At 30.4% G+C, this 21475-nt stretch overlaps 2 protein-coding genes across 9 annotated transcripts in view; one reads left to right on the top strand and one right to left on the bottom strand.

Moving 5' to 3' along the window:
• LOC123306212 (calcium/calmodulin-dependent 3',5'-cyclic nucleotide phosphodiesterase 1-like) overlaps nt 1-21475 on the bottom strand; it is a 312151-nt gene that overhangs the window by 86254 nt on the left and 204422 nt on the right. The gene's annotated exons all lie outside the window — the stretch shown is intronic.
• Nucleotides 2794-9005, top strand: LOC123306218 (maltase 1-like). The gene is made up of 5 exons (XM_044888146.1): nt 2794-3002; nt 5866-6206; nt 6683-7050; nt 7600-7798; nt 8283-9005. The coding sequence occupies exons 1-5, from the start codon at nt 2855-2857 to the stop codon at nt 8988-8990; spliced, it is 1764 nt and encodes a 587-aa protein (XP_044744081.1). The 5' UTR covers nt 2794-2854; the 3' UTR covers nt 8991-9005.

Genomic DNA, 21475 nt, shown 5'->3' with positions numbered 1-21475 from the left:
TTGTAGAGAGCCTTCAAGTTTTGTTATATAAAAACTACGAAGTAGATATATGTTAAATCGTTTCAAAAATATTTAATATATTATTATATTTCCGTGAATTGAAACGTTTCTTGAAATTCAAAGCGAGAAAATAGTATGAAAAACAAAATAGTGAAAATTAAACATCCTGTTTTTACCATACATAAAAGAAATTAATTAAAAAATATAGTTTTAAACTCGGATACAGAGAAAAGCTTTGCAACGCAACGTAGAAATTAATACAGAGTAGAACGAAGAACTATTGCAATTTTAAATTATCGGATCTCATAAAAAAAAGATTTCTCGCAAAATTAGTTCTCGAAATTCTCTAAAAGTAAGCCCGTGATAGTTCAATTCGATGTAACTTAATCAGTTTTCTTAGCGAACATTTTTCAGTGGATTTTTTTCTCATGAATCTCGTGTCACGGATTTGTTGTCCTTTTATCCGAGAATCTGTAGCTTCATCGACTATAACTCTTAGATTGTAAAATTATCCCACTTCTTTCCATTTTGCGAAACAGCTACGATTTGATTAGATCTGAGATGTTCACTTTGTGATTTCTAAAATAGAAAGGTTGCAAGTTCCAAAGAGGTTGAAAATAGACATAATTTTTCGACGTTTTACTACCGAACAAACTATCGATGTCTGAAAGAAGATATCGACAGGCCTAGAAAAAATATAAGCATAATGCCAGTGACTGATCCAAATAGGATTAAGAATCAGAAAGTGAAAAACGACATATTCGATATGCTATCAAAGCGGTTACTAGCAAATTTCCTTCATTTTTGTCACTACTGGTCGCTCTATTCGCTCCGTTGGTTAATGCGTAACCAATTCCGTCCGCGGTATGCTTAGGGTAGCGGGTTCGATTCCCGCCGACGCAACAAAATTAATTTAATTAATAGTTGTGATGGGCTGGTGTAGTGCATAGTATATGCATGAAGGAGGTGCACTCAGCCTCTAAAATTGAGGATCTGATAAATGAAATTATCAGCGGAAAGGTGGTAAAACACATATATGGTATCACAATGGGCTCTATAGCCTAAGTGTGTCCTTCGTGGACAGCCAATATAATCTTACCTAACCTTGTCACTACTGCAATATTTTTCAACACCATTTCATTCACAAGAAAAACAAATAAAACTGCGACAACATCTCATTAGGTTACTGCACTGCTTAAACCGGAAAATGTAAAATAATTTATTCAGAAAAAATGATAATATTTACAAGGTGTTTTCATGTTATGCTTCAGGAAAGGAAACTTTTAATTATAAAAATTGTATCAATATTGACTATTAAACTATTTTTAGAACATAAACAAATCTATTGACATACTTAGTAATAATATCGATTCCTAAAAATAAAGCAAACTTTTTATTTTTATTATTTTTTTTTAAATACTAATTAGAAAGAAAAGGAAACACATTATTTGAACAGATGGAAATTTTAACGGTAATATTTTCAAATAATTATATGAAAATTTTTTCTTAGATAATTTTATAACAATTTGATATGTTTGTAAGATAATAATTAATTAATCATTAACAATAATTTTTTTTATTTGAAGGTTACGTAATCAAGCATCTATATCTTCTGTGTTTGAAACTAGGTAAAACATTTTGATCCTAGTACTTGCATTAGAAGGATTACAAAGTCATGGACAAAGGTGTATGTCTTCTATTGCCTAAGACAACTTTTGGCTGTTTGGCTTTTGGTGTTTTCTTTCAATTAAATGCCATAAGGACATATTTTAACGATTTTCGAACAAATGTTTTAGATGAAAAATGCTAGTTTATTTATGAAAATCAACTTTCTAGTTACAAATGTTATTCTATCTCCTACAATTTTGGATATAAATTGACTAATAGAACAGCCCGGTAAGGGTTCAATTTATTTTTGATTGGTTAACTACAAAACGAGCTATTTAGCCATAATATATTAAAAAGTGCCCCCCTGCATTAATAATATCAAACAGATTATTTCCTTACTTTTCTTCGGAGACTATTTTTCGAGAATAAAAAACTTTTGACCTATTCATAAGAACGGTTTTCTAGTTTGAATTTTATAGGTTTATTAATTTTCGTTGCGTGCAGAACCTCAGAGGTAAAACAAAAATTCCGCATATTTTTAATTTGCACTAAGTGAATGAAAATTATTTGCCATATTATAGAGGGGTAGAGATAAGGAGAACCTCCTTCTATGGGGGACAAATCGAAAATATGTCCATCGGTAAGCAACAAATTATTACTCAAAAACCCACCAGAATAGCACTAGCGTAGCAAAAGGTATTTGATGTGAACTTCTCTATCCTTCTCTGACTTGTTTAGATCTTTATATAATTCTTATTACTTTCTTTTACTAAAACAGCGTCATTCTTTTACTTCTTTTCGATAGACCCGTTTTTTATGTACAGAGATGGTCTTTTCTTACACTGGCCTATGGCCTTAAATCTCTACCATCGATAAGCCATATCAAAAATTTTGCCCATCTCAAATTACTTTCGCATTTTATATTAATTAAATTTTATGATTATCGTATTTTAATAAATTTAATACTTTTTCATCATTAAATTATATGAGCTATGACGGAACATATTATACTAAATTAAATGAATTGTAATACTACAAAGTGTTAAATTTTTTATCATCGATGAAACGTCATAACGAATGGATCACCTGAATCACTTAAAAAAATGTTTATAGTTAAGGTATTTAAAAAAAAACTATTTTATCATAATTAATATTTTTATATATAAATACAAGTTACATGGTAAATTATTTAAGTTAGTTATTAGACTTAAGTAAGAACAGTAGGCATTTGGCTTACTTAAATAAAATGTTTTTTATAAAATGTTTAGTTGTTGCTGTAACACTCTGTAGTGTTACAATCGATGCGAAAGATTGGTGGGAAAATGAAGTATTTTATCAAATTTATCCAAGATCATTTATGGATAGTGATGGGGATGGGGTTGGAGATTTACAGGGTAAGTTTAGAAATTTTTTTTTTTGTTGGGAAAAACCAAATAGAAATTTTTAAGAATTTTCTGTACCGTTAAAAACTTTGCTTTTATATGGCAAGACATAATAAAGGATGATCCAAATTTATTTTTCTAAATTTAATTAAAAAAAAAAAAAAAAACTTCCAAAATGTAATCGAATATAAAGTATACTACATTTACTGCTTACTATATCTCCAATGCTTACAGTTTCTTCGAACTTTCGCACAATGATGCGAATTCTGCGCTCACTAGGACAATTAACTTGTCCATAATCGCCCCGTAAAAGTCTATACACAGTTTTTACAGAATTGTTGTTTCTGTAAAGCAAGTTAAAAATTTGAACGTTGAGCGTTAGTTAAATGATTAATATTGTCAATGGAATGTTTTAAAGTAACATTTATAAAGTTTGAAAAAAGTGAAAATATTTTAGTCCAGTACGAACCGTCGCCCGATTACAAAGAACTATTCTGCCTCAAATATTTTACTTGATTTTCTTCAAATTGTCCGAATGATGATATAAGTGCATATTGCCAGATCGTAGATGTGGTCGAAAAATTTGTTAACAATTTTCCTTAATAAGATGTAGAAAATTATTTATTTTGCCTCGGGAAAAAAGATAGAATGGTTATATAGATAATTTAGAACAAAAAACGTTTTTTAAAAAATTTTCTTTAAAACTAATAGCTTCAGAGATATATTAATTATTTAATATGAAAAACCAAAATTTTTAATGTTGCAACAGAAATTGGATCACCTTTTACCATTATCAAAAATGAATTTTAGGAAATTATCAACATTAAAAACTCTAAAAATATCATTTTATCATTTTCTTGTGACCTAAGCTGACTTTTTTTAAATTTCAACTAAATTGAATACAAAATTTGTGAATGAAATAGTACCTTTAATACTATAATAAAAATAATGCGATCTTTTAAATATCACTAACGAAGTTTTCTCCACCGTTTGATATCTCACTTTAAACTATTACTTATTATTTATGTTTTGTTCGCTAGTTTGTATAAAATTAATTTTAATGTTCCGATAAAATCCATTGAATTTATCTTAAGATCCATTTCTAATTTTGAAAATAAAAAAACTGCGGCTTTCATTTTTATTAAATTTTTTTATTTATTTTAAGTTCCATTTTTAGTTAAATCCAAAAACAAATTACGTTTTATAAATCTAAATTATAAGAGTTACAAGCAGCCCTAATCGGATCAAATTACGCTTTTTCTCTGCATAAGTAAACACTTCTAGATAATAGATGCAGAAAATATGTACAAACTTAAAAGAGAATTTGATCTAAAAATCAAAATTTCTGTGAGTCGTATAGAATTGTAGGAGACTCAAATTTCAGTCAATAGAATGGGGCATACCACCCAAAAAGGGTCGTTTTTAGCACTCTAAGCTCGGTTATCCTACGATCTTTGATATTTTGTGTGATCCAGAAGCTAATTCCTGATCCAAATTCCTGAAAATAAATCCTCATTACAATCAGATTCATTGAATCGCTTCAATTTGGGTCTCAAGGGGTAGCATTATTTCGAATTTGATTCGATTATAGAATACGATAATCTAAAATCCTCGTACGAGGCTTCTTTCAGATCAAATTAATTCTTACATAAGTAAAAAAATATTATGGAAAAAAACGATTAAAAAATAATTAATATTTTCATAAAATATTATCACCAAAAAAAATCCACTAAAAAATTGAAATTAAAAATTGATAAAGAACCAATTGTTATTCTAACTTAATTTCAACAGATATTCGATGTTAATTAATTATTTTTCATAATAAAAAAAAGAAGATAATTTTACTTTGATAATTAGTAAAACTAATTTCTAGTTTATATTATTTTTTATATTTATAATTACTCGAGGACATGCGAACAGCTCATTTTAACGACTAGAGAATTAATTAATCATTATTATTATTATTTCTTCAAAGGTTGTACTGACAAAAAAGAAAATTGCGGAATGAAGCCACTTTAGTCTAGCAAAACCATTTTTTACAAATCTTTGGTTTCTAATTACCTAAGTTTATCGTCAATCTATTTTTTGCTATAAATTAACAAATTTTTTTGTAATGTCTAGTTCTCAGTCATGTTGTAACAATAATTAATGGCTAATAGATCCCTTTGTAGTTATCCAATTAAAAAATAACTCCAACAAAAGTTCCAGAGTTTGACGGGGAACATCAAGTTCTGACATCAGATTGGACCTAGTTCTTTGGGTTTCTTTAATAGCCAATTTAAATCCTAAACGGTTAGAGATAAAATAACACTTTAAAGAAAGTTGATCCTCATAAAAATCATTTTTCATCCAAACTATTTTTTCGAATATTGGCTTGCCGAGGTAATGCGACTTAAAAATATGTCATTATTGCATTTAATCGAAAAAAATACGCTAACTGCGGAAAAAATGCTTTAGCCAAAAGTTCTCAAGGGGAATAGAGGACATTCACCTGTGCCCATGACTTTATCCTACAATTATCGATAAACTTAGCGTATTTCCTTTCGATTGAATCCAATCATATCATATTTTTGGTGCCATTTCTTCCATAAGCTGACGATTTTCGAAAAAAATGGCTAAGATGAAAAATGTTAGTTTTTTAATGAGGATCAACTTTCTAATTTAAAGTGTTATTCTATCTCTTACCGTTTAGGATATAAATTGGCTATTAAAGAAACCCGAAGAACTAGATCCAATCTAATGTCAGAAAATGATGTCCTCCATCCAACTCAGCAACTTTTGTGACCCACCTTGTATACATTAGTTGAACATACACAATTAATAACAAAATAATAGCTTAATATTTTTTTCTAATTTTCGTAAATTTTTCTTAAAGGAATCAAATCAAAATTACAACACATAAAAGATGCCGGACTTAATTGCACATGGTTATCACCGATTTTCTCATCACCAATGGTTGATTTTGGTTATGATATCTCTGATTTTCGTAATATCCATCATGAATTTGGTACAATTAAAGATTTCGAAGAATTATCAGCGGAAGCAAAACGTTTAGGGATTAAATTAATCTTAGATTTTGTACCAAATCATTCAAGTGATAAACATGAATGGTTTCAACTATCAGCAAATCGTACCAAAGGGTATGAAGATTATTATGTTTGGGTAGATGCTAAAGGTTTTGACAAAGATGGCAAACCAATTCCACCAAATAACTGGGTAAGAAATGTTTTCGTTTTACATTTTTTGGCATATACTTGAAACTCGTTGAAGAAAGGGTCTCTATAGACAAGCAAGCCACATATGAATTGAATTTATAAGAAAATATTTTTCGAAGACTGTCGAGATTTCGCAGTACCATTTATACGAATTAAACTTGTCCGTCCGATTTTGCCTAAATTTTACGGTTTGCGGAAAAATGTTTCGAACAAAAACTGTTACTTTTTTAATCAAAAACAACTTTCTAATTTAAAGTGTTAATCTATCGATTACCAGGTACGGAGTAGAGTGAGTTTCTCCTTGAGCTTGAAAAACTATGACAAGCTTAATATCTGCGTAAGATGTGCGCCTACGCATCCAACGTCGAACTTTCAACTTTCGTAAGAAATAAAAATTGAGGGAATTTTGCACTTCTTTTTCTGCGACTATTGGGATCAATCAGACTTAGAAATTAAATTTTTTTTTTTCATAAACAGAACAGTAACTTTGGCGGTTCAGCATGGGAATGGGTTGAAAGCCGTAAACAATTTTATTTACATCAATTTGCAATCCAACAACCAGATTTGAACTACCGTAATCCAAAATTAGTACAAGAAATGAAAGACATTATTGTATACTGGTTAGACAAAGGAGTTGCCGGATTTAGGATAGATGCTGTACCATTTTTATTTGAAGTAGAAGATTTACGAGATGAACCACGTTCATATGATCCAAAAGCTTTGCCCAACGAATATGCTTATTTATTACATCCATATACAAATAATTTGGCTGAAACTTACGATATGGTTTATCAATGGCGAGCTGTTTTGGATAATTACACCAAATCCACCGATAATGTTACAAGGTAATTATATTTGACTGGTTTTACTGTAAAAATTATTTGATAGGTTGTAAAAAAGTAGTTAACAACAAAAAATTCGCATTTCTCTAATGTGAAAGTCTATTGGAGCTAAATTTCGATTCCTTACAAGAATAAAATGAAGTTTAAATGTTTCAAAATTGCCAAATTCAAAATTTAAACATCTATGCGGCAAATAGTTCCAGTTTTTAAGTTATATCCTATACCTTTTGTAATTCACAAGGAACTAAAAAAGGGCAAGAAACTCTTCCAGGATATAAATCCAGATAAGTTTCTTCTTATTTCCAAGTCGAATAAAATTCGAAGTACAAGTTAAGAATGGATATCGGAATAATCGGGATACTTTTGGATATTTCAAGATTTGATAGTTTCCTCGAAATCCTTTCATATAAAATTTTGCTCCAATAATTGCCATCTTGGAATTGTTTCTCTATTAGAAACCTTTCCAATTATGAGCTTTGATATTTTTCATACTTTTAATTAATCCAACTCTGGTGAAAATAAGCTAGAATTATGTTTTTTTTTTTCTGATAGAATCATGATGACTGAAGCATATGCCGATATTAAACAACAAGTGTTATACTATGGAAATGACACAACACCAGGAGCTCATTTCACATTTAATTTCCTATTAATTACTGATTTAAATACAAATTCTACCGCCCATGATTTCATGTTCACCATCAATAAATGGTTGTCATATTTACCACTCGAATATACATCAAACTGGGTTGTAAGTATTCCAAATTTTCTAAAACTTTTTCAATCGATTCAACCTGCCATGAATTTTGAGAAAATGTAAAAATATGTTTACAATTTGTCAAAATTTTATGTTTTATCATTTAAAAAAAATTGAGTTATGAATTTGATGTTATGTCATAAGAAATACCCTGATCAAACCACAACGTACACACATATTGGGTTGACTACTAAATTAGAAGTATGTCTTTTTTAAACAAATGTTACAATTAATTTATACAGTTAAAGTTAAAAGTAGTCATAAAATGAAATCCTTTAAAGAATCAAACAAGTATTTTACTTCAAAAATAAAAAAAGTAAGCGCTACATTTATAATGTACCAGTGAACGAAAGGAATATAGTTCCTACCGGGTGTACAACGACATCTCTCGTTTTTTTTATATAACTTTGATTTGAACTCCTCCAACCTCTTTAATGAAAATAAAAACTTTCTAATCGATAAACTTTAATTAATATAGCTTGGAAACCACGATAACCATCGTGTCGGAAGCCGTTACGGAGCTCAACGTATTGATGGTTTGAATATGTTATTGATGGTGTTACCAGGTGTAGGTGTTACTTACTATGGTGATGAAATTGGTATGTTAGATACTTTCATCAGTTGGGAACAAACAGTCGATCCAATTGGTTTAAATGCTGGTCCTGACCGTTATCAATTATTCACACGTGATCCAGAACGTACACCATTCCAATGGGATGATTCAGTAAATACAGGATTCAGTACATCGAAAAATGGTACATGGTTACCAGTAAACGAAAATTATAAAGATTTAAATTTAAAGAACCAAAAAGCAGCTTCGTTCAGTCATTTCCAATTGTACCAAAAATTAATGGTACTACGACAAGAGAAAACCATTCGAGATGGTGATTTAAATGTTAAAGCCTTAAGCGATAATGTTTTAACTTTGACTCGTACATTAACGGGTCATGATTCATTTGTTTATGTGTTTAATTTGGGAGGAGAAAAAGAAAACGTTAATTTAGAACCTTATACCGAATTACCAAGTAAACTAAAGGTAGAATTAACAAGTGTAAATGCTTCTGTATCATTCGGTACTACTGTCAGCAAATCTGGATTCACTGTTGGTCCATATGAAGCATATATCTTATCAGCTCAATCATTATTATCAAGTTCTACTTCATATTTAGATACATTATTTGAATAAAAAATTGTTAATAAATTATTTGTTTTAAAAATTTGGATTATTACTTCATGTCCTTTTCCAATGCTTAACAAGGTTCATTATTTTTCAGATGCCTATTCTCTCTGAGTCTTCCCGTTCGTTCAAGAAATTTTCCTCCAATTTTTTAGAGCATCACTTATATATTTTCGTGTATCACGACACAGCAGATAAATATTCATTTCTTCATTTTGAGTAAATCTTTTCTAATGCATGTCGTTTACAACCCTCCATTTTTGAAAATTACTTCGACAGCCGACTATTTATTGCTACTTCTAAATTTATGGTGGTGTAGTTTTTCTTATTGTTTAGTAATTTTTGGGTGATGGTGTTATTTATTATTGAATACAAATTTTAAGCTATGATTACAATCATCTCGATTTTGCAATAATTCCTAAGCAATAACTTACAACGAGACGAATAAACAATAGCGATAGGCAATACGTGGAACAAAGATAGTGATGGCCTTTGAAAAATCTATCTCCTGGATTCGTGACGTTAATATTTATCGACGATAAAGTATTGACAGACTTGCAATTCAAGGGCTCGGAGCAAGAGAAAACCGTGTGAAGATGATGAGCTTCACATTATGATCTAAAAACTCATCAGGACGAAATTGTTAGCCCAGCAATGCTAAGAATAGAAGAGCCCCTACTTCCAGGATTTCGTCCTAGGGGGGGGGGGGGGTTTATTTGGATTTATTGGATCATTTTCCTCTATTTTTTAGACTATTGAGATTTTTAGCAGGTTTTTTTGGAGAAAAACTATATGACATATTAATAATCAGTACGGAGGAGGAGGAGTAGACATTATCACGTTATGTCAGCCAAATGGCTGCCTCTGAACCTTCTGCAGTTGTTTATTCGTTCGAAGAAATTCTTTTCACGAAGTTTCGGAAGGTTATTCCGGCTATAACTTGGCGAATGTTAGCTATTAGTTGCTCCAACAATGCAGGTTTGTTGATATAGCAAGGCTTTTAAGAAAACCCTACAAAATAAGTCCAATGGCGTATTCTTGGCCGAACGTACACTACGATGATACACACGCCTTATTGTATATCTCCAATGATTACAGTTTTCTCGAACTTTTGCACAATGATGCGAATTGTCAGCTCACTAGGACGTTTAAATTGTCCATAATCTTCCCAAAAAAGTCTTTACACAGTTCTTACAGATTTGTTATTTCTGTAAAACGAGAAAAACAATTCATATCCTAAATTGAATGTTTCCAAATTTCACTTGTCGTTGAAAACTAGCGAAAGTATTCACAGCATTCTAATTTATAAAGTTGCAAACATATTAAACAGAAATTGGATCAGCCTTTATTTACTACTTAGAAAACATTCTGTATAAAATACATATGATGTCAAAAAAGGTTATGCGACTATAAATTTTCATTAAATTTATGTAATAAGCGATGAGATGAAACTGTATTTCATGAGACTTCATATGCATAAAATATAGTGACATAATAGTTTTTTCATTATTTTGAAAATAATTTATTAATGTTATATTTTTGTATAAAGAGCAGTAACGTTATAGAGAGAGATGGAAAGAAGAGAGGGGGAGGGGAGGTTAAAGTGGCGTTATTTTGTTTATTTTGTTTTGTTTTTTTCCTCACGTTAATACATTACTCATCATATACGTTCGTGATGTTTAAGGATAAGACGTGGAAAAATTGTGGCACTAAGGTGGTATCAAAAAATTTTCATTTATTTTTCTTTTTAAAGTTTACATATATTTCTTTAATATATAATACATGGAAATACTTTTTATAATCGAAAATTCTTTAAAGCCGATGGAAAGTTTTTTTTATTAAAATTCGAATGAAAACGAAACAAAAAGGTGAGATTGACATGCCATGATGAAATTGGATATATTATAAAATTTATTTATTTTTAAAGTTTATTTCATCAAGTTCGCAACTTCAAAGAGGAGAAATTAAAGACAAATCTTTCGAAAATGTTTAGGTTTTTCAACCAAGGCCAGTGATAGGCAATTCAGTGTCACTTTTTTCTCTCTCATTGAATAAAAATAAGTAAGTAGACAAATTTACAAGGCCGAAAAAAAAATTAGTGGTGATTACATACTCATCTCAATCACCAATCATCGCGCAAAATACATGAAAAATTTTTGAAGAATTGCCAGCAGTTAGGCCAAAAGATTAAAAAATCATAAGAAGTGATCATAAATATTGGCATAAGACAGAAAATTATACTGGCATAATTCATAATTCAAAAGGAAGAGGCGAAAGAAAAGATCATCGGCTGTATAGATACACGGACTTGACAAACCGATATTTGAAATATTCAACCAAATAGAATCATTATCGGAAAATCATGAAATTTATTGTAAAATGATTTTAACAAAAGATCGCCCAAAATAAAGTAAATATTCGGATAGGGATTTTAACAGTTTTTGAAATACATGTTGAATGCTGGATTTGGTATCACTTGATCGATGAGAAATGAGACCTTAAAACCACAACAAAAATTCAACTTTTTCGCGCATGTTATACGAAAAATATGCATTTGTGTATTGATAGTTTGAAATAACGAACAATTTGATCCTTCTTAGGGTTTTAGTTCGACAGAATTTCGAAAACAGATGATATAATACAAGATACCTCCAAGTCGTTGACTTGATATGTCGTTTGAAATATCTTGTGTAAAAAGCATCAATTTTTCGCTAATCCTTGGCCTTGAAACATTTCGTTTTTGGCAAATTTCATAAGTTTTTCGACTCTTCTTTTCCTGATTACATTCTCTGCTGTAGCTGTCCTTTAACACTCTTCATTAGTTTGCGGATCACGGCGACATTACATTAAAGACCACTTAAGACTCGTTTAATATTTTAATTCGTAATTCGATATTTTTCAAAAGAAAATAATTTTTGACTACCAAAATCAATAAATTGCCTGACCTTGTAAATATAATTTGAATGATCGAATACAATTTTTGGTTTAAGTTTGGAAAATGACTTGACACATTTTCATGATATTTTCAGTCAACGTACCTATATTATTCTGAATGGAAAAACAATATTTTCCCAACATTGAATTGGAAATAAAATGAAAATGTACACATAAGAATTAATTAACAAAATAATATTATTTATATTTACAGGTGCGTTTATTCACATAATGTTATACAAAGATCTTGATTCAATGTACGAAAACAATCATTGTTGGATTAATATTGATCAAAACAAGAATAAGAAGGCATTTGGGAATATTTTCATATGGAAAAGCTAAGAAATTATGAAGATTTGTCATGAAAACATCTATAGAGTCTCGAACAATGGGCTAATAACATAAGTTTTTGTCGATATTTTGTGAAATTTGAGACATTTAACAACTACCAATTATTTACGTCAATCCAGTTGGCATCTTTAAGATACCCAATAAAACGAAATTTAAAATGTTAAAAAAGTTAAATGACGTTAGAGTAATTTAGTCCCCAGGATATCACATAATTTTTTCAATTATTACCACACATTCCAAAAATTCGAGAATGGCATCGTTACCTTATCTTCGTGGCGATTTTCAGAAATGCTGCGTTTTCTAGCTTCACACCTCTCAATGACATGTTAAGACAATTTTTGTCTGACAAATATAGGTAATGCAGCGTTGGCTGAGTCCTCTGCCCGTAACACATTTTAATAAGGTATTGATTACTGATGTCCTCTTGACTGTAATAAGTATAATTAGTAGATCTTGTTGCCCGATAAATTATTTGCACCGTTTATCCCTTCCGAAGTTTGAAAACTGTCCTTTTAGCGGGGCTACCTATGTTTACTGACTACTGCTACTGTGTGGCATTTGTAAACTTGTGGTGTAAGAAATGATCAGGGAAGTATCATAGAATCTCATGACAACATTTCGATCACTTGAGAATACATTTCATTTAAGATAAAGAAGCAATAGTCGAAGTAAAATTGTTTTCTTAATGAGCACCGACAGAAAACACATTTCAGGCTTTTCATCTTCGTGTTTAAATTTCTTGGCCATAGTTTTGTGTTTGTATCACCACGCTAGAATTTTAATAAAACGAAACTCCTAGAAACAAAATAGAACCAAAACTCATTGAAATGAATGATTTTCGCCCCCAATGAGTATATTCGACAATGGTCACTGATGAATTTATATAATTATTATTAGGACAGAATTAAAGGTGTGAGACAAAAACTATTATTTCGAGTGTGTAGGTTTTTCATTCGTTTTCTATCTATGTATACTTTACTTTTCGAACAAAATTTGTTCCATATATATATAAACTTTTATTCGAACAGAATTAAATGGAAAAAAAAAAAAACATTAAAATCAATTTTCGTGTTTATGTACTTTCTCATCAACACTTGTGTTATCAACTCGTTTTATTCACGGTTATCACCGTCATTAATATTTTTATTGGGTAAATAAATATACAGGAAGATACTTAATTTATAAAAAATATTGAATTTAAAATATAATACAGTAACCTTGTCGTTTGAAAGTACGGAATAGTCTGCAGCAAATCCGGTAGTCCCGATTTTTTGTAGACTTGTTTATGATGTTGGTCTAATGAATAATCCAAGTTTGTGACCTCGAGCGCTGAACGCAACTTGGTCAAAAATCGAAAAATCGGTGAAAATTGTAGATTTTGGCGATTATTAACCTAAAGGACTTGTTTTTTATGAAGCTTTTTCGGAACGTTTTTAAAGAAGACTAAATTTGCTACACTATGAGATGAGAATGGACTCTGTAGACCCAATACTTTCCGAGATAGAGCTTTTGAAATTTTATCGACGCAACGTTATACATCATAGCTAACGTCAAATCCGATATTTCTGATTTCCAGCAGACATGTTTATGATGTTGACCCGAATTAATGAGGTTGTTGTTGAGGGACGAATTAATGGTGAGGCATGAACTTTTTCGTATGGGACTGAGGTAGAAAAGAGTAGAGGATGGAATTTCCATCAAAACAGTGGGGTGCAAGTTCACCCCCTGGCACCCTCACTGAAACGCATGGCTATTGTATTTGTCTGTATATGATTTCCTTAATTATTGTTATTACTTATTGTTCTTTTTCTTTCCAGGATTACTATGTGTAGGTATCTCGAATGATTGTATTTTTGATGTGTTTTCATTATATTGGAACTTTAAATAAAAAATGGATATATAAGCAGATATAGCCTGCCTTTTGCATGTTTTCAAAACTTTAAAAAAGAGAATATGTAACAAAATTTGACAACATTTGTTCTATATAAAGTAAAATTTTAAAAGATTGAAGTTATTTCCGTAACTAAACGAATTATTTTATACCTACTCAAATAACAAATTTTCCAAGCAGGTTAACACCACACAAGCACATGGCACGATGGTGACAATGAATAAAACAAAAAGAACAAGCTGTGTTTGGTTCTCTTTGTAAAATATTTATGTTTTCTATTTGCCTATACCTGTGTCATAAACGGAAAACTGATTAATGTTGACAATACCTAGCGAATACAGCGATATAGTATTCCCCGGGAACAGCATGTATGCATACAAAACAGTTTACTTTGATATCAAAAGCGCTTGTATTATTATTATTTTTTTTTTTTTGTGATAAAATATATTGAGTTGTTATTAACATTCGTATAGGAATATAGTATTCGCTTGAGACTCTGAAGACTTCTTCACACGATCGCGAAGTTGCACCAAGTCGAGCAAGGCACGCTAATGCAGATGCGCTAATGCTATACTTGTAGTGTCTCACCTGTCCACGCCTCGTCTTGTCCGACTTCACTAAGAAAGTGTTTATTGTACCCGAGCTGAAAACAAGGCGAGACGTCCAAACGAGTACAGGCGAGCTTCATCTCTACGTTTTCGCGATTAATTGTATAGTTCAGTAGCTATTGTGGCGTAGAACTACCGTAGCAACCGTTGCCACTTCGATGTCAGCCATAACAATGAAATTTTTGCAAAGTAAGGCAGGAGAGTGGCAGAGAGTATCTCACTTGGGCTAACTTTGGCGAGTAAAGTCGGTAAGAATACGCTGTGAGATTGTGGATCAGGGGTAAGGCAAGCAGTGTGCTTTGGTATAAACGTTATACCAAGGTGTAGAATAGTAAATACACGATTTAATGTCTGATTTAGGATTTTCGATGAATGTCACTCCATAATCAATCATGCTCGCTGATTCAAACAAAATGGATTTGAAAGTTATTATATTGCGTCAAATTAAAAAACAATTAATACACAATGAAGTAGAGACGTCTGTCAGCTTCGAAAAGTGCACGAATGCAGGCGCTCTTAGATATTAAAATAAAACTAAAACTTTTTTCATGCAAAATATAACTTCAAAGAGTTTACGATTTTACATGGGTAAAAGTTGATGGTTGTTCACATGAAATATCAAGATATATTTCACATGAAAAGGTCTTAGTTTTATTTTGAGATCTAAGAGCGCCTGAAATCGTGAGCTGTGCCCTTTTCGAAACAGGCTGGCTTATCTGCCCCATCGTGTAATTACTTGTTTTGAACTTCACATGACAGTCGTGTGAAGATTTAAAATGATATATGATGCTTTTGCAACATAAATATTTTTATTTTCATTCAATGAATAAATAATTTTATATGTACCTATATCTACGCTACAATACAAACAAATTTTTCTATTTTTGTGATCGAACATGGAAAACAGATTGAAATTTTCTCACGATCATGCTTTTTTTACAATTTTAAAAAGTTGCGTTGCAATAAGTTCAAAAAATTATTTTCAATTTACCGGATTTGATATGATATATTTAATCAGCAGTTCACTGCGGCAAAAATTTATTTCTAACATAAAATTATTTGACTTAGAAATATCAATTTAGTTAACATATTAATGAATTTCGAGCTGTCAAAATTAATTTGATTTTTATGATATGGTTTGCAAATTCTATTAAAGTTACCTACCTATTCTTGATTGCCTGCCTTGTAGATTAAAATGCTTTCGTAAGCATCTAAACTATTCTATAACCTAACAGGCAAAAATTTGTGTTCCATACTTGATACAAATGCTTCACAATGCAAGATTTTTCGATTCGATGATCCTTGACATAGCTTTTTATGTTCCTTGTCGCGAATCGAATACCCGTGTATCCGCTTGAAACTGTGAAAATACCAGCCATTTTTTTGAAAACCACGACAAATTTAATGGATTGATTTATAAATATTTAAAAAAGTAAAAAAACCTACTCTTAATAATACGTGTAGTCGGAGTTCTACAGTTTGCTTGACACTCTACATTATGAAGGCTTAAAGACCTCCGACTACATGGCTTTTTAAACACTGGAGTCGGTTTTTTTTCAGTTATTCAAAATTTGCTTAAAGATTTTTACATGAAGATTTCGAAATGAGCGATTAAAATGATCGCTATATACTCTAACGGTACTGTAACAGCTAAATATTTTCCCGGACTGTCCTTACGTTATCGACGATAACTCCTTTGTTGAAAGCTTCTTTGGGAATAATTAATCTTATGTATTTGAGGTGTTTGGGTCTCAAAGTGAAACAGCAAAAATGTAAATGTAAATTTCTCTCATCACGAGGTATATTACAAAAAAATATAAACTTCGATAATTTCAGGTCTGTTCGTATACTTTCGTAAGTTTAATGTAAGTTGTACTCAAAAAGTTCAAATAAACTTGTGATATATGGTGAAATTAGTCCAAATAAATTATTTATATTATTTCTCTACTTTAATATTTTCACTCTCGAACATCCTTAAATAATCACGTAATCAAACTATTTTTAATTAGCTAGTGAATTTAAAAATGCAACGCGTGAGCAAATCTCTCATCACAAGACTAACGATTACCGAACTTTGAACAATATACCTAAAAGTATATAAATCATTAATAATTTTGTAATGTCAACTATCCCATTTGCACCGGACTGTCAGCACGATTCTAACGATATCATAGTTGTTCAAATCAGTTCAGGCACTTTTGATCTACATTGGAGCGACTAAAAAGTTCGCGGTAGATATGGGAAACATATACCGTTCTTTAGATAATTAACACCAGATGAAAATATGATAGCATTATAAAAATTGTCAATTCAATTTCGAAAGGAATAATCCTTTAAATAAAATTGGAAATAATAAAATAATAATTACTTATACTTTGTCATAAATATATCTTTTAATAACCTATTCCTATATTTATAAAATAATACTTATTATATAATTGTCACTTATTGTTAAATACTAAATAAACATATATAATAAACTATAAATACAAAAAGATTATCTCAGATTAACGCCCTTTTCAACAAGGGTTTTATTATTATCAATAAGCTTCTTATACATGGAGACGTAACACACACTAAATAAATATTCATGTGATATTTGGATGTGTACGAAAGCTTTTTAAATACGATTTTATGCGGGTAAACTTTAAAAAAAAAAAAGTAATAATAATTTTGTTAGTATTAGAGAAGTTTTAGATACTCTTATCGCTCTAATAAATTTCAAAAAAGGCTTAAAATAGATTTTGAACTTTTTTTTGTAGTTAAGAGGATGGATAATATAAAGAGATTTCCACCTCTGATTTGTGGGTGAAAATTAAATCTTTCGGAAAATAAGTTTTTAGAATAAGTATTAGGAATAGTTATTTTTATTTTTGTATAGGTTAAATGTTTTGATTTTTAACTCTCCTTGTGGTATAAAATAAAATAAATATAAAACAATGGTACTTGAAACCGGTGATGGAACGGGACCCTATGAAAGCCCACATATAAAAAATATAAGTATCCCATGACTAATCAATGAATATTGTATTTGATTGACCTCTAAGCAATCTACATATTTAAGAATGGAAGCTGAATGATCGATCAACGCACAGCTGAAACCGCTGGGTCTGGAAGCCTGAATTGGATGCAGAGGTTCTGAGATATCGCAATATTTGGATCGATTTTAGTCCATATTTCCAAAACTATTCGACCAGTCAGCAAATGCACCCGATTTTTGTGTTTTTTGGGTCAAAATCACCTTATATACTGAGTTTTATCGAAATTAGAGATAATAAAGATCCCTCGATCGAATTATCATTCAAAAAAAAAAAACACATAGAAACGTTAGTTATAGCATCCCTCTTTGTTATTAGGGAGTTAAAAATAATATTCGTAAAAATAATTTAATAGAATATGGTTTTTACATTATTCCAACAAGGGTTGATGATTATTTTTAGTAAATGTTAACCAGTAAAAATTATTAATTTCGTCATAACTTGAACAATCACAGTTTCTTTATTTCCCCACAATTAAAAAAAATGTTACTTGGAACGCTATGATTCTACCGTCCCCATGCACCTCTGTCTACGGTCTCCTGGAGCTGAAATCTCCTCTAAGGAATTTACAACTACATTTCGAAAACGGAAAAGGATTTCTCTAGTAAAGTTCACCTGATACCTGTGACATACAGTAATGTCAAATTTATTATGATAAGATTATATCGATTGCATAATGTCGTATGAATTTGGGGTAAAATCAAATAATCAGGTGAGTTGGTCTATTATAGTACAACCACATCAAAACCAACTGTTATTGTTAGCATTTCCAGTTCCTGAGGGTAAATACTAACAAAGCCACTAATATCGGGATCAATGATTAATTAACCTAAACCAAGTACGTTTAAAGTTTGTGTAGCATTCCTTCAGGATAGTTTTCATATTATTGAATTGGCGGTTAAAACTATTTTCTCCAAACCAGCCACGATGCAATAACCATTTAACTATAGATTTGATTGTAAGCCTACACTATTGTAAGAAAGTTTTGGTTTATTGCACGGTACATACATATAAACCAAATACATGCTTTGTAGTCAGGTAATGAGTTAATTCTGGCTTTACAATACCACGTAACTACAAATATATATAATATATTGTGTGCAAGTGATGCTTATAAATTTGATAATATAGATATCGCTCTTCAATCATCAATACTCTAACTGTAGTCGTCTCTGTTCATCAAATGATGGATCTTCGATAAACTCATAATTAAATTAAAAGTTTGTTTTTATATCATCGGCAACCTTATATTTTTATGGTATTATTATAAACTACAAGATTGTCTAAATATTTTAGATAATTTTTTATCACAATCTTCAGATTTTTTAATATAGAAATTTCCAACTGAAAAGGATAACCTACATGATTCATCATTCATCATCTATATGATTCAGCCAACTTTGAACGATAAAATAAAAATAAAATGCCCTGTGACCTAGAAATTTTTAGCGATTTTTGGAAACTTTGTTAATCAAAAAATGTATTTATAAAGTATTTTTTTGGAAATCCCTAGTATTATTCAATCCTTGCATATCCCCTTAAAGGAGTGTCTAACTCATCTGTTATTAGACAAAAGTAATTTATTTGCCCAATACGTCTTTGTTTTTGCACGCCACGTCATTTTCAATAAAAAAAGTATGAAAAAATTTGTGCCATCTCGAACACCGTATATTTTTGATCCACTGTTTATCGGTCAAATATATTGAAAAATAAGCCCTAATATAATCTATTTCAATATTTGTATCGAATTTCCGAAACACTCTATATATTTTTATCTCATCAGTAAAACTTTGCACACTAGTTGTACAAACTGCTGTAATTAGTGAACCACAAGGGTATTTACAAGTAAATTCGAAATCATGAAAAAGAAATTTAGAATGCAATTTGTTAAACTTGTGTGCCGAAATCATTGTGATTATCATGGGAATAATAGTTAAAAACACTTGCCCAGAATAATCTTCATGAATATTAACCCATTATAAATGATTTTACAACATAGCATGTCAAGTTATCCTGTGAGATAATACTCATCTACTCCATGAAAAGTAATTGATATTATATGTTTCCTACAGGGAGTCTTTAAGGTGTTTTGTGTAAAAAGGTTAAGTTGTTAAATTTACGTTAACTACTTTTTTTTAGTATGAGAATGTGACAAATTTTCGTTCCATAAACAAGTTCATTCCAAAACGAGAGGAATTATTTGCCAGTTTTTAAAAGATTTAAAATTGCTAAAAAAAATTGTGCTTCTGTTTTTGCATTTTGTAGTGTGATAAGGATTCAAATGTTATAAACTTATCTGACGATAAGTTGATAACTACTCATTTACTAGTTAAATGAATTTAATTTTTGACCGTTCTGATTTCATGTTCAAGTACTCGAGAATTTATCATAAAATACTCGAATATGTTCAAGGACTTGTTGTGGTATGAGACCTTTCAGGGTTTTGAGAGTTTATTTTATTTAGGTAATACTTCTTGCATCTGACAGTGGTTGCGTTATTATCAACCCGGAATTCGGGATAGAAAATAAACGGAGCTCTGGCTGGAAAATTAAATTTACTTTCTTTAGTTTTAAAATTGAATCATATAAAAATTATTTAATTACTTGAATAATGTCTATAGCGGTAAAAAATTGGCACTCTTAAGTAGTTTAAAAATTAACGCCACTCGTAATAAAAATTTATCAAATAGAGATCTTAATGAAAGAGTGATATCTTCGACATATTCACCTGCTCTGAGCTTTCTCGTACGTATCCTCCTTCTCATACGAATTCCATAATTTGCTGTTGATTTTTAATTAAAATTTTCCATTTCTGTGGAAATTATATGAATGCGCCTCTTTGCAACCTAGCATTTATAGGAACGTGCCTACTTTGCTTAATGGAGAATTTGCCTTTTTGTCTGGCAATTATAATTTATATTGCTAAAAGGAGTTGATAAATGATTTTTTAAAAATTGTCTTTAAAACGATTTTAGCATCAGTACTATTTGTAGTTTTTTTGAGGAATTTCCCCTAAAAAACGCACTAAGCGCAATCGCTTTCGAGTACCAGATGTACTTCAATCTTACCATATTTCAATAAGAAAAGAAATATTCAAACTCTGGCCGTGTAAGAACAAACTTTTTCGTAATTTTTCGGCAGTCCTATCATCAGAGAATATCCTAGGATATGGTACGTAAAAAATCCACCTTACTGCCGCGTGGTAAATAAGCTTCTGAGTCGATGTGGAGCATTTTCTTTCATAGGACATATATATGGCAAAGCGAATATTTTCCAGATAGAGAGCAAGGATAAGTTAGGGTCCATGGATCTTTTTTACGTGCCATATCCTAGAATAGAAGCTTTCTTTTAAAAACTATTCTTATCTAATTTTTTTTGTTTATTTAAATTGATCATTTTCCACAAGATCTTCTTTTGAAAATAATTTTTTTCCATTGGAAATTTATTAACTTTCTAACTTTTTTATACCTTTACCAAAAATGATGACAAAAAAACCACTCTCTTGTAAAATAATAGACTAACAAAAATTTCCACAATTGTCATTATTTTAGCTTTTCACCGCACACATTCATTTTTTTTTTTCTTGTCACAAAAAATAAACCAAGATAAAACATATTTTTATCATTGTTTAATACACAGATAGATTATATATATGTACATTATAATTGGGTT

This window comes from Chrysoperla carnea, chromosome 1 (assembly GCF_905475395.1).
Source record: "Chrysoperla carnea chromosome 1, inChrCarn1.1, whole genome shotgun sequence".
Lineage (NCBI taxonomy): Eukaryota > Metazoa > Arthropoda > Insecta > Neuroptera > Chrysopidae > Chrysoperla > Chrysoperla carnea.
Note: the sequence above shows the minus strand (reverse complement) of the source record. Positions and strands in the feature narration are given on the sequence as shown.